The sequence below is a fragment of the Neolamprologus brichardi genome, chromosome 22 (assembly GCF_056152115.1).
Source record: "Neolamprologus brichardi isolate AB-2024 chromosome 22, ASM5615211v1, whole genome shotgun sequence".
NCBI classification, from domain to species: domain Eukaryota; kingdom Metazoa; phylum Chordata; class Actinopteri; order Cichliformes; family Cichlidae; genus Neolamprologus; species Neolamprologus brichardi.
The window spans coordinates 15,885,668-15,899,788 of NC_142124.1; the positions used below are offsets into that span (position 1 = coordinate 15,885,668).

General features: G+C 40.3%; 1 protein-coding gene across 2 annotated transcripts in view; it reads left to right on the forward strand.

The window, feature by feature from the left end:
* LOC102796343 (teashirt homolog 1-like) overlaps positions 1-9,472 on the forward strand; it is a 30,859-nt gene extending 21,387 nt beyond the window's left edge. For both annotated transcript variants that reach the window (XM_087835006.1, XM_006787919.3), the window contains one exon: positions 4,902-9,472. In XM_087835006.1, the coding sequence (XP_087691132.1) occupies positions 4,902-8,251 (3,350 nt within the window). In that variant the 3' untranslated portion in view covers positions 8,252-9,472. The remainder of the gene's footprint in view (positions 1-4,901) is intronic.
* Positions 9,473-14,121: the final 4,649 nt, after the last annotated feature.

The window sequence follows — 14,121 nt, forward strand, 5'->3', positions numbered from 1 at the left end:
CCGGATGGGTTGCTTTGTTTTCCCCAACCAGCAGAGCTGTGGAAGCTGAGAAGGTGGATTTGTACAACACACGAGCTATTAGAAGCCCTCGAGCTTTTGTGCCATATGGTGGACTATTCTATGTGGGTTAGGGGAGGGTGGAACCGAGGGGTGCTGTTAGGTAAGCTTTTTACGTGCCTGGCCGAGGAAGCTGTGGGTTATATTACGGCCCGCGCCTGGACCTGGTGTCACGAAGTGGCTGTAATGTCAAACATGCCCTTGAGTTTAACCCGGTGAAGTTTCCTTTATCGCATGTACAAAGGAGATATAATCATCAGAGAGAAACAGGTTACTACGCAGAAAGTTAATGTGACGATTTGACGATCAAATCGTTTTTGGGTTCCACCTTTTTGTGAAAATTTTATAAAGAAATTTAAGTACGTTGACAGAAACCAAGTTGGGCTGAGAGAGACTTTTGGTCTGTGCGAGTTTACCACAGCATTGTCCGCAGGCTAGTCCACAGAGAGTGTCAGGTCCTATGAAACCACAGCGGCAGCTACCCCAGACAGAAAAAAAATCTCAGGAATGAACAAGGATGGGAGAGAGAGCCGAGAGAGAGACAGAGATTGCCTGACATACTAAGCATTACCATAATTGGCTTTTCTACATGATAGGACAGAGGAAATAATAATGTCATTTTATTTACAGCCTTCTCTCTGCTGAAACACGCACACACTCATGCACACCGTACAGGTCAATGACACACACTGATCAGGCCTGTCCAAAGCCATCAGAGGTGAGTGGCAGGGAATGGAGGGGCCGGTGACAAAGCGAAACGGGAGAGAGAAATAAGACTGCCACGCCAGAGCTCCTGTTTTGAAGGGCCGCTAGACGCTGTGAGGGAGACTCGGCGGCCGCCCTGCTGCGGGTGCAGCACTCCGCCACGTAGGGTAAATCAGGAGGCTGAAAGCTGGCGGAATTGGACATTAGCACTGCAAATGAGAGCCGGGATTGCCCTCTTCTCTGAGACAACATGAATAAATGAAGAAGGTTTAGAGGGAAAGTGTGTGCAGCGTGTGTTGTGTGTATGTACAAGTGACTGAGGAGGGAAAGAAGAGCTACGCTGGCTGTGGCAGTGTTGTGTCGCACTCAAGTTACTTAACAGACGGTTAGGGAGTTAGTTTTATTATAGATTGATAAATAGATAGATTAAAAACTAAGATTTTTTTTAAACTATGAGGTTAAGTTAAAGAAGAGTAAAAGGTAAGACTACGTTAAGTTTAGTATCAAAATTGTTTAACTTTTAGCATGAAGCTTCTTTAGCCATAGCTGTAATGCTTATGTGTGCACAGTCTTGGATTTTAGATATATTTGAGTGATGTATCCAAACATGGCAACGATCACCAAAACTATACTTTAGTGTTTATTCAGCCTTGTTATAACTTTGTGTTTCAAACTTGCATTAAAAAATATGAGGTTTTTCAATTGTGGACCTCACACGAGCTTATTGGCTTTAGGCAGGCATGTAGTTTTGGCAGAGGAGTGCAGGTTTGCATTGTGTGTGTGTGTGTGTTTGTGAGACTGGGGGATGTCCTACTGTGGTGTCACCTGTCTACAGCAGGAAATCCTGGATTTCGGGCACAACAATAGTGACAGGCTCCTCTCCAGACACAGATGGCTTCGCTTTCCCCCCACTAGCCACATTGCATCTCTGCTTGCACCTGACACACTGTGACACTTGTGACACACACAAACACGCGCGCACACATAAAACTGATCAGCCACACGTAGCTTAGGCAAACACGCACACGCAATGACAGAAATGGCAGAAGCTGATTTCTCACACCTCTCTCACCTATCTGCTTTGCTGTTAACTTGTTTCGCTGTCATTTTTTTCCCCTGTCAGATATGCACACGCATAAATGCACGTACACACACACACACAAACACACACACACCTCTTGTTCGCTGGCCTAAACACATCTTTTTTTTTTCTCCTCTCTTTTCAAAACTTCCCCTCTTTTCCCTATCCTCCCTGACAGCACAAAGTGGGCTTACGTTTTTGACTGACAACCACAACAGACACTCTTCCCCCCCCCCGTTTTAATCCCCTCCCTATCCCTCTCTCCCTCCCTCCCCGTTTCCTCTTTTGTTCTGAGTGACGCTCGAAAGCCGCCATGTCAGCATCTTTTCCATCTCTGATTGCCTTATTAGCCGGCGGTGGCACCCGCAGCTTTACTGACACAGATGGTGAAGGAGCAGGCTTGAGCAAGGGGGGGGGGGAGAAAAAAAATGGCTGACTTGTGTTTGTTGTTGTTACTTTCCCCTCCCACCTCTTCTCAGGCTTGTTTGTGTGGACACTGACACCTCAGGCTGACACTGACACACTCCTGACACTGATGCCTGTCAAGGCAACATACGGAGGATAGCAGGGAAAGGGAAGAATTTAGTGGTGTGCCTTCTATGTGTGTGTGTGTGTGTGTGTGTGTGTGTGTGTGTGTGTGTGTGTGTGTGTGTGTACTGCTGTCAGGTTTCTCTCACTTGGTCTGCTGATTTGTCTTTAACTACTTTCACAACTTTGAATGGGTTCACTTTTGCATTTATTTCAATGCAGCAGGCTGCAGCTTGTTAGGGAGAAAAGGAAGAGTTCAAAGAAGTCCGTGCAGCTGCTTTGGGAAAATGTTTAATTCTTCTTTTAGTGATTAAAAAAAAAAAAATACTTCAGTATATCCTGTGGACAATTAAGAGCACACAGTTGGGAGCAAGAGGAAGAATGTATTTTGATCATGCACTGTTTCTCTCTCTCTCTCTCTCACTCACACACACACACACACACACACACACACATATATACCGGGCAGCTGTAGGACCTCCAGCTTTTCCCAGGCAGCAGTAACTGGCACCTCACAAACATCAGGTATTATGTCCATTCCGATTATGGGATAGAGAGCTACACGCTGTTTGAAGCTGACAGCACATCTGCCTCCTCACTGGAGACTGATTCTGGCATCTCAGACAAGCATCTTACGAGGGATGGATTGGAAAAGGTGCCTTAGCATATTTAACCCTAGATTCTTCCCTGCCTCGGTGTAATGTTCCCCTTTTAATCTACCTCCCTGTTCACATTTAAACCTTCTTTTCCTTATTATTTTTTTAGACAAAGACAATAAAAAGTGATTTTTATTTGGCGGGAGAAGGCAGCCATTTCCATTGATACTATAATTTTTTCTTTCCTCTTTTAAAATGGCACACTTGATGCTGTGAGTACTCAGGGAGCACAGGCAGTAACAACATGGCTTGTCATGTCCACTGGCCGTTTCCTAGCATCACGCTGTGAGGACTTCCACAGCCGATGCCAAGTTGACTTCAGCCAACCATGGCTTGGCAAGGCTGATGCAGCTGGCATTTTACTCCACTATCTCTTACTTGTGAATCCATAGTATGTGCGGCATGTTGGAAGAACTGAACAAATTAAAGTCAGGAATAGATCTGTGGTTGCTGAACAGCAACAAAATAGACAATGAAGACTATGTTGCTGTAGGCTTTGTGCTGTTTGGCATCTAAATTAAGTGGATAAGCTGTAATATTTGCACGAATGCTGTAATGTTTCTTAAAAAGAACTTCTAAATGAACATTCACTAAAAAGTCATGTATCTATCTTAGTTTATTTTCCCTGTTTTGTTTTGTTTTAAACTTGAATATGTCAGACTCTCTCTATTCCTTGAATTACTGTGGTTTTGTAATTATGGAAATAGATCATTTCCATAATTCATTGTCATTGTAGCAAATAAATGATGGACCCCTACTCGTGTGACTGCACTGACCTGGGGGTATTCCCCTCTCAAATGGAGAAGTTTACTGGAAAAGGATCAAAAATAATTTGTTGTGGACTTTTATAAATAAAAATCAGATCAAACATTGGAAATATTGGAATTTCTGATTGTTCTTGATTGCATCGTGGCTTGGCTGTTTTTATGCATAGTTGAGATTCTCCGACTCTTTGCTCAGTTTTTCCCTCACATATTTTCTTTTAACCGTGCTAGACTAACTTTGGTGCGCACCCTGTTTTGATTCGCTCTCTAAAATAAGTGATATTGGCTCCTTTCCCCACCCTCTTTAAGTAAGCTTTCTTATTATTGGCTGCCACTCACAAACAGAAGTATATATATGTATTTATATAGAGCCAAATCACAAGAGTCACCTCAAGGTTCGATGTTACTATGAGTCAGTACTATTACTCAAAATCAACTGTGTGGCTGAGATGACCTTATTAGGGATACACCCCCTTTTTGATGTCATACAGAGCTAGGAGTATAAAAGCTGTCTGCAGCAGAGCATTTAAAGCCCTCTGAAGCTTCAGCTCTCAGGTGTTACTTCTTATTATATGCACCTCGTCATTGTAAACTTTGTTCATGTTTGGTATGATTAGCCACCATTGTACCAGTGTGTGTTTATGTAAGACATATAATAAAGAAAAGAACAGAATACTTTAAATCTTAAACTGTGAGGCCTTGCACACTTTTTCCTTTCGTTTGTTATATGATTAGCAAAAGCGTGTCTTTTCCATTGTGGAGTCCATCTCTGCCTAATTCAATTTCTTTTCTATGTTTTTGCTATTTTTAAACTTGGTGGATAAATTTCTTGAGTCATGTCTGCTCCTTATCCAAGATAAGTTGTAGTGTTCAACAGTTCCATTTGGCAGTGCAGTGAAGAGGACTATCTGTCATTGTCAAGACATGGATGTTTGCCACTTTATTATATCTTTGTCCTCTACAGGGACTATTGACAAAAATCTCTTAAGGATTATTGCATTCACCACCTGCACATAGAGAGGGCCAGAGGTGTATTCTTGTGTTCAAGTGTATTGATTTGCTAAGACATTTGTATCTAATCTCGGTTTTCCTCCTTGCTTTGTTTTCCAGCTTATGGACCTGAGGATGAATTCAAGGGTGGCAAAGCCGATGAAGAGGAACATCTTCTGGATGATGGCCTTTCCCTGGATGGTCAAGATGCAGACTATTTTTTCAATGATGAGGAAGACGCAAGAGATCGTTATAGCTGCCAGAACTCTCCACTCAGCAATGGCACTAACCCAGATGCTGGGTATGCTTCTCCCCTCAGCACTACCAGTGATCAGCTGGTGGACCTTAAGACTACCCCCTCCTTAAGTGATCCGGACAGGGTGGAGGAGAAGCTGGGGGAAGGTAGTGAATCCATCAATGGCCTTTCACTACAGGACAGTCTGGAAAAAATGAAAGCCGTCTATGCAAACCTGATCTCGGATGCCTCTTGGTCCAATGTTGCTCTGGACATGCTTAAAAATAAACAAGGAAACAATATTTCAGCAAGCAATGGCAGTGGGAGCAATCACAAAGGGAGCAATGGGTTCCTGAACAGTCATAGCCCGGGAAATGTCCATGTAAAGACCAGATGTAGCAGTAACAGCACTTCAGTCACAACAAATATTACCACCAGCAGTACCAGTGCAAGAACAGTGTCGAGTAACGGCAACAGTGGCATCAGTGTAAGCTCTGGCAGTACAGGAGTAGCATATGATTGGCATCAAGCAGCCTTGGCTAAAACTTTGCAGTATAATCCGTATCAACTCCTTCCTGAGCCCAGCCTTTTCAGCACCGTGCAGCTTTATAGACAAAACAACAAGCTGTATGGCCCAGTGTTTACTGGAGCTAGCAAGTTTAGGTGTAAGGACTGTAGTGCTGCCTATGATACTTTGGTAGGCCTAACTGTACATATGAACGAGACTGGCCACTACCGCGATGACAACAAAGATGCAGAGGATGATCGAAGCAAGAAGTGGTCCAAACCACGAAAACGTTCCTTGCTGGAGATGGAAGGCAAAGAAGATGCCCAGAAAGTTCTGAAATGCATGTACTGTGGCCACTCTTTTGAATCATTGCAAGACCTTAGTGTTCACATGATCAAAACAAAACACTATCAAAAAGTGCCTCTAAAAGAACCAATGCCAGCCCTCACCTCAAAACTGGTCCCCCCAACCAAAAAAAGAGCGTTTCAAGACTTGATGTCGCCGAGCTCACCAGAGTCCGTCTCATCTGGCATACACCTGGGAGAATCTCCAAAAGACCAAAAACTGGCCAATCCTTATGTCACTCCTAATAATCGATACGGTTACCAAAATGGTGCTAGTTATACTTGGCAGTTTGAGGCACGAAAGGCGCAAATTCTCAAATGCATGGAATGTGGCAGTTCGCATGACACCTTGCAACAACTGACAGCCCACATGATGGTCACGGGACACTTTCTTAAAGTCACAAATACAGCATCTAAAAAGGGGAAGCAGCTAGTTTTTGATCCTGTGATTGAAGAGAAAATACAGTCGATTCCCTTGCCTCCCACTACCACACGGCTCCCGCCACCCAATGGTAAGCCACACCCTGACTCCCCATTGCAGCCCTCCAGCCCTGAGGAGAAACACGAAGAAAAGAAAGATGAAGATACAGAGGATGAGAAAACTGAAGTTAGGGAACCAGAGAGACAAATAAAAGAAGAAAAAGAAGACCTCCCTGAAAAAACAGACAAACCTGAAAGGGCCAGGTCATACCAGTACCTTACAGAAGAAGATTTAGAAGAAACACCTAAAGGTGGGCTGGACATCCTGAAGTCTTTAGAGAACACAGTTTCAAGTGCTATCAGTAAGGCCCAAACAGGAACACCAACCTGGGGTGGATACCCCAGCATTCACGCTGCCTATCAGCTCCATGGATCTCTGAAGCCTTTGCCCTCATGTGCACAGGTTCAACCTTTGTTCAGTAGCACTAGTTTGAAGGTAATGTCTTCTGAGTTAGGCTCTCTGATCCATTCCCCAAATAGCCCCTCTCCACCCCCAAGTCACAAGAGCAATGTGCTGGCCATGGAAGAGCTAGTGGAAAAAGTTACAGGGAAAAGCTTAGTGAAGAATGAAAAAGAGGAAAAACCTGTAGAGAATAAGTGTAGATCTGCAAAGTCACCAGTGCTAAATCCTAAGGACAAACAGGCTTCACCGTATCCTGAAAACCTCTCAAAGGTACTGAAGGACAGTGAATTGGAGGATCGGAATGAGCTAAAGGGCAAAGAAAGAGAGCAAACAGAGAGTAAAATAAATATAAAAATAAAAACTGAAGTGGATTCGCCCAAAAAGACAGTAAGCAATGGCTGCAGTAACCTGAGCATCATCACTGATCATTCACCAGAACAATCCCTTGTTAACCCTCTTAGTGCTTTGCAGTCCGTCATGAACAACCACTTGGGGAAAGCGGCAAAAGTGTCCACACCCTTTGTAGACCCATTTGCAATGCTTTATAAGATCAACAACTCTGCCCAGATTAAGCAAACAGATCCTATGAGTCACTACCACAATGATGACGACGTCAATGATGATCAGCCCATCGACTTGACAAAATCCAAAAACAGCAATGGAAGCACAGCTAAGGGGACTCTTGTGACACCAAACAGCAATGTAAACAACACCAAGCCGGTCTTCAAAGATTTCTCTCAGACATCATCGCCACCTCTAAGAGAGAATGCTTTGATGGACATTTCAGATATGGTGAAAAATCTGACGGGTCGTTTAACACCAAAGTCTACAACCCCATCTTCCATCTCAGAGAAATCCGATATCGATGGCTGTACTTTGGAGGATGGCATGGAAGAGCTATCTCCCATTCAAAGACGGAAAGGAAGACAGTCAAACTGGAATCCCCAACACCTCCTGATTCTTCAGGCCCAGTTTGCCTCCAGTCTGAGAGAAACCCCAGAAGGAAAGTTTGTAATTAGTGACTTAGGACCCCAGGAACGGGTCCACATCTGTAAATTCACTGGTCTCTCAATGACTACTATCTCACATTGGCTGGCCAATGTAAAATACCAGTTAAAGCGGACAGGGGGAACAAAGTTCCTAAAAAACATGGACTCTGGCCAGCCTCTGTTTTTGTGCAGTGACTGTGCTTCCCAATTCAGGACTCCTTCATCCTATATTCACCATTTGGAGTCCCACCTTGGTTTTACCCTAAAAGACCTTTCGAAGCTCTCCATAGACTTAATAGAGCAGCAGGCCGTCAGCAGAATAGAGGACAAGACTTTTGGTTCACCTGGACTCACAGAAGAGGACACTGGCTCAATATATCAGTGCAAACTTTGCAATCGGACATTTGTGAGCAAACATGCAATCAAATTGCATCTTTGCAAAACACACGGAAAATCACCAGAGGCTCATCTCATCTTTGTGAAAGAGCTGGAGAAGTTCGATAAACAATGAAGTCAAATAAAGCCGATAGCATGACAGATAACTGTTGCACTATGACTCTAAGCTACAATCTGTCATAACAGATAGTGCCAAAGCTGTATTTTTACAAAACATGAAAATCGCAGGAGCTTTAATACCATACACGGTAATTTTTCAGCTAATAAAACATGGCAGGAGCCTGCACTACAGAGGCTCTAGGCCATACAGTAAACAGTGAATTTTTTGGGTGACAAATTAAAGTAGCCATGGCACTACATAGTCACTGACAGATTGTTGCTTTCCTAATGCACTGCATCTTATCTGAGCCTTTAAAAATGGTCCACCTGTTGTTTTACAACTAAACCATGCTCTTATTTCGATCACTGTTTCAGAATCATTTTCTAAGATGAATATATTTCAACACGACTTGCATATTATTTATGAGACAGTTTGTGCATGTTTTCATGTAAACCAGTGAGTGTATTATGTCTTATGAAAATTTCAGTCATGACAACAAAACTGAAATACCCGTTTAGCAAATTGCGGATACAGCTGTTTATGTAAAGGTATATTGGGAAAGAATAAGAGTGTTTTAAAATGTTAAGGTGATTTCAGCACTTTAAGTGTCAACTGATGAAGAAATGTACGAGTAAAAAGGACAACACATTACCCTTTTTAGTTTTTATGCCCTCGACAAACATTTTGGGGAGCTGATCATAAAATTGTTCTGTTTGCCATCAAATCACAGTAAGTTTTGCAAAATATTTAGGATATTTGTTTATCTAGTAAAATATCATTTCCTGGTTGTTTCAATGTGTACAGTATTTGCTTTTGAAGGCTACCAATTTTATCATTGTGAAGCTACAGTTGTAAAGTTAATGAAGTTTAAAACTTACTGTATAAATAATCAGCAAGTATGTATACATGTATGTCAGCATATCTTGCTCTTTAAAGTTCTGCATTATTTGTACTGTGTGCATTTTTACAATGTTATTTTCTACACACATGTGAGGCAGGGAGGCTGTATAAAGCTACAGGATCGTGTTGGACCACGACGTCCTTTTTTCAGTAACCAGTAGGTCCCTAGGTGTGGTCTACATAACGTGACAGAACTTACTGGCATCTGTTCTGATGCTTGGAACTGTATATAACATTTAAAAAACATTCTTCAGTGACTAATTTCCAGGTTTTGTCATCAACCCAGTTATTCAGAATGGCATTCTTTTATTCTCAGTTGTAAAATAAATTCCATGTCCTGGAATAAGATGCAGTGTTGTCTGAGTGATTTTCAGAAGAGTATAACACAGATAAACATGACTCTACAAACATTTTTTCACTATTTTTGCTGAACTTATATATTGAAGTTCCATCAATTTAATTTTTTAAACCTAAAATGCTCATCAAAATTAACATTGCTTCAGTTTTCTATACAAAAATATCTCTACCCGCGTATTAAACTATAGTTTACACTATAGTAGTGTTTGGGTTAGAGTTAATACTAACGTGGTAAAATACTTTTCATTCCCCTGAAGGCAATTTTGAGCAGGGCAAAATCCAAATAAGACCTTTGTTATGGCTTCAAAATAAAAGCTCTATGATAAGAGAGGTTGAAAGTTGGCTTTTGTAACAGACTTGCAACCAAAGATAGGAACAAAATTCTAACCACGGTGTCTAAAAGTACGACTGGTGTTATAGCTTACATATTCTCACCAACCAATACAAATGCAGCAAAGCAGCTCAAAAACAGCAGTTGTTTAAAATCAAAATAGATGGATAGATGGAAATTAAAAAAAATATTGGCGATTCCAACAAAAATGAAAATCTAGTTGTGGTGAGTTAGCAAAAGCTAAAATAAAGTCCAAGGACTGGAAATGGGTCATTTTTAGTATTTAGGCCCGGACCATTCAGCCTCACTTATGTCCTGTTACAAGCTGGAAACAGTAGCGAAAGCTAATAGTTATGTTAACAAATAGTTCATCAATGTAAACTGTAGGGAATATTTGTAACAACAGACCTACTCATATACTTCAATAAGCTAAACATGTACATTTTAAAGATGCTAACCAAGGCTAAAGCTGTACAGAGCTCAGAGCCAGATGTTTGGAATGAGCTACTGATCAAGCCAGTTGTTTTGTTATATAAATATTTTCCATCTGCTTTTTGTTTGTAAGGGTAAAATATGTCACCTATAGTAAAGGCGGGTGTACAGCAATTCATTTTCATTTAATTATTTATACTTCTTTCCAGTAGCTCATAATTGCATTTTCATTTTTTTTCAGTGAAAGAAGCTCCTGTAGTGTCCTGTAGTTCATTGGTTCATTTCTTTTATTGAAAAAACTAATAAAAACCCACCCTCTTTTTCACATTGACACTTAAACGTGATCCCTGGGGAATGAAAATGAGAATTGAAAAAAGTGGAATTTATAATAAATCTGTTTTATACATACACTGCCACACATACAGGGATCATTAACATCTATACGTCTATACGTTTTATTCAGATTGGCTCTCCTGTTAAGGAGGAGATAAGTTAGACATGTTTATTAGGTCTGTGTCGCACAGCGTGGCTTACAATAAACTTATAAGACTTCTGAAATCTTGCTCCAGACATCTTAAGCTATAACAACAAAAAAGCAGGTTTCTAACATTCTGTGTCAATAATTACCAAACTTTTCCTTTAACATAACTTTCCATATTCTTGTTGAGCCCATCCATTACAGTATATACAAGCAGCTGTTCAGAGAATGAAACCAAATGTAAATGAAAATCTTGTTTGTCACCAAAGAAAAATATATTGTTTACCACTTTACACACTGTTGGTCCAAAAAGCCACTGAATAAAAACTTGCATACAAATTTAATACATGCCTTGTTACGATGGTATACTTCATATAGGATTAAATTGATGTAATGTTTTTCAATTCAAGTCAGTAAATGTCTATGAGCAATTTCAAACAGAATAATCCTTTTCACAAGCAAGTGAATAAAACATTGTCATAGAAAACAGGATTTAACTTAATGGTTTAACACAGAGCCGAGCTTTATAGTTCAGCTAGTGAGACACCTGATAAAAGAGGCCATGACATGTCTTCACTGAAGGTATTTAAGTCGACACGCTCCCACCCTGCGCTGCTCTTGAACACTAGCCCGAGGCATTTCTCCCAAGAAACAATAGCGTTCCAGTGCCTTGCAGCGTGTTCTGTGTGGCGGCGAAACATAAGACGCAGCAGTGATAAATACGGAGCAGAGTCACAAGCAATAAAGTCTCACGTAACAGCAATGTGCTGAAGTACAATTCTCAAAAGATCAGCTAATGTGCGTAGATACGACTGACTCGACAGAAATGTGCAGGAAACTTTATGCACTGAAGTTTCTTCTGGGTTAAAAAAAAAAGTCAATATTTCAAAAAAGAGAAAAAATAACTTCTTAAATATTTCACTGTTACTATTTGACAAATCCCACAATGCAATAAACAGTCCCATGTGTCATTTGTTCAAGCAGCTTATATCAAATAATAGCTTAATGTTTAATTGTAACGTGAACTGTTACCAGTGACAAAGATGTCTTATGTTTGTAGTGACGACATTTAAAGCAAAAAAGTCTGCATAACAGTGAATTTATGCTTCTGCGTTCAATCTGTGCTGTCATAGTTGCATCATAAACACAAACACTCTGAAATGCTATTACCTGACATGTCCTACCCTTGAAATGTCATTACAGCTTGCACAGGTTTAAATGCTGGCAACAGTGTCGACCACTTGCATAAGCTACATTGTGAACTCTAGATAGATTCAACAGGGAAGTCTAAATTAAGTTTAAGAAGGGGAGGAGGTTGGGGTGGATGGATGAGTCAATCAAACACTGCATTTTTTTTAAAGGGAGATCACCGTGTCAGAATGATTAGTTATGAGATGATATCTATATCTGTATATCTGTACATAATACATTTGATAGTTTACAACAGATGGTACGGACCTAAAGAGAGCTGATGTGATGCCTGATGAACTTCAATCACAAATATTGTATTATTGAACGCTACAGAATAATTATAATAAATAAAAGTAGATGAATAGGTGTAAAATAATCTGTCTCTTCTTTTATGTAAATCCTTTTAAAGCTACATATGCATATATAACTCATTAAGAGATTTGTGAAATAGTTACATTGTATAATTATAAATAAAATACACACTATGCTTCCATAATTTTAATCTAAACTTCCTTAGGAGATCAGTAGTAGAGCAACTTGTGAAAACTGTCCTCTCCAGCATCACTCACTCAGTACATTCATTATTATATTGTCAACATACAGCTCTGACATGTCGCTTCGTATATGTCCTCTCACACAAACCGTCTTTCTCTTGTCACAACTTACACAAAAGCTCCACGTATGACTTTGTCAGGCAGTCAGTGTTCTGTTTGTTCTTGCATGACTCTTGTTTGCTTAAAAAAAAAAAAAAGACACAAAATAAATTGGCTCCGTGTCATCACCATTATCAGACGAACAGAGGCTCACAAGACAGCAGCGCAAATCTGATGTTAAACAAAAGGCTGTTTATGACAACAGGCGTCATGATGCAGGCTGTTATCCATTTATAATAATCGAAACAGAACGCTTCAAGTCGCAGTAAGCTGTTCTGGTACTGAGTAGCAACATCTGTACATCCATGAAGAATTACATGTCAGGGAGCGACGGCGCGGGCGGCCTTTGAATCCTTGTGACACGCATACATGTGTACTCGTGCCGACAGCAAGGGTTTGGCGAATTAACCTCGTCCTCTTCCATCCCCTCTCGGTGCTCCCTGAGCAACCTGTACAGCAGCACCTCGCTTTCAAAACGCACGCTCGCTATAATGAAACATAGGTGGGAAAATCTCTCTGCTACAGCACCGTGGCAAAGCGGACAATGTGCTTTCATGTAAGCAGTTTCTGCTGTGAGACTACAGTTAGTAAAACAACATGATTTTTTATTTTCTTTAATTTTAGGATTATAAACAGCAGTAGTTTTGTTTTATTTCATATATATATATATATACAGCTTATATATATATACAACTTATAATATTTTAATTAAAAGCACACAAAGAGGAGAGAAAATCCATCAAGTTTATTCTGCCTGTGCTCCTAAATGCTGTAAGAATTATAATAATTAAAGGAGACCTATAGTAGCATGTCCCATTTTTGGATAACATTTGAAGGTAACCGTGTTTAAAGAGGTTTTAATGAGAAGTTGAAACAGTTTATATAACTTTTTATAATTCATTACTAATATATTTATTAAATACAGAAAACAATTTGGTTACCTTGCAGCTAAGTATGTTTTTTTTCTTATAGTTTTTCCTTCTCGTTGGTAAAAATGATAAATATTGGTAATGGATCAATAAGTATTTGATCATTCTTGTCAATCTAGCCCCTAAAAAACTGTACTCATAAATACACGCTGAGCCACCCTTTAAATTGCAGAGTGTCCCTTAAAAATATTGTTTGTTAAAGTCGTTTCAGGTGTTGCACTCTATCTTAGTAGCCTAAAAATGTATTACTTACAGCCTAAGCGATGAACCAAACTCAACTTGAAAGTTGTAAGATGTCAATCAAAACCAAACTATTTTTCTCAAGTAACAAATACATACACCTGAGGTGTCAGACTTATTTCTTTCCGCCGCAGCTATCCTGACAGCAGAACAATATAGCACCTTAAATTTTTTGTAAAAACATTAAGTCTCAATGCCAAATTTGAAGTGAAGCTGAAGGTTTAAAATCACCAGAGACATCTCATCATGGACAGAGAGTTGAATCTTGATTGCTTGTTGACAAGTTTGTCCCCACTGAGATCTGCAGGCAGTCAAAAGCATCTTGTAAAGTGTTGTGTACCTGTCAGGAATGAGCCTTGTTTTGGAAGATACAG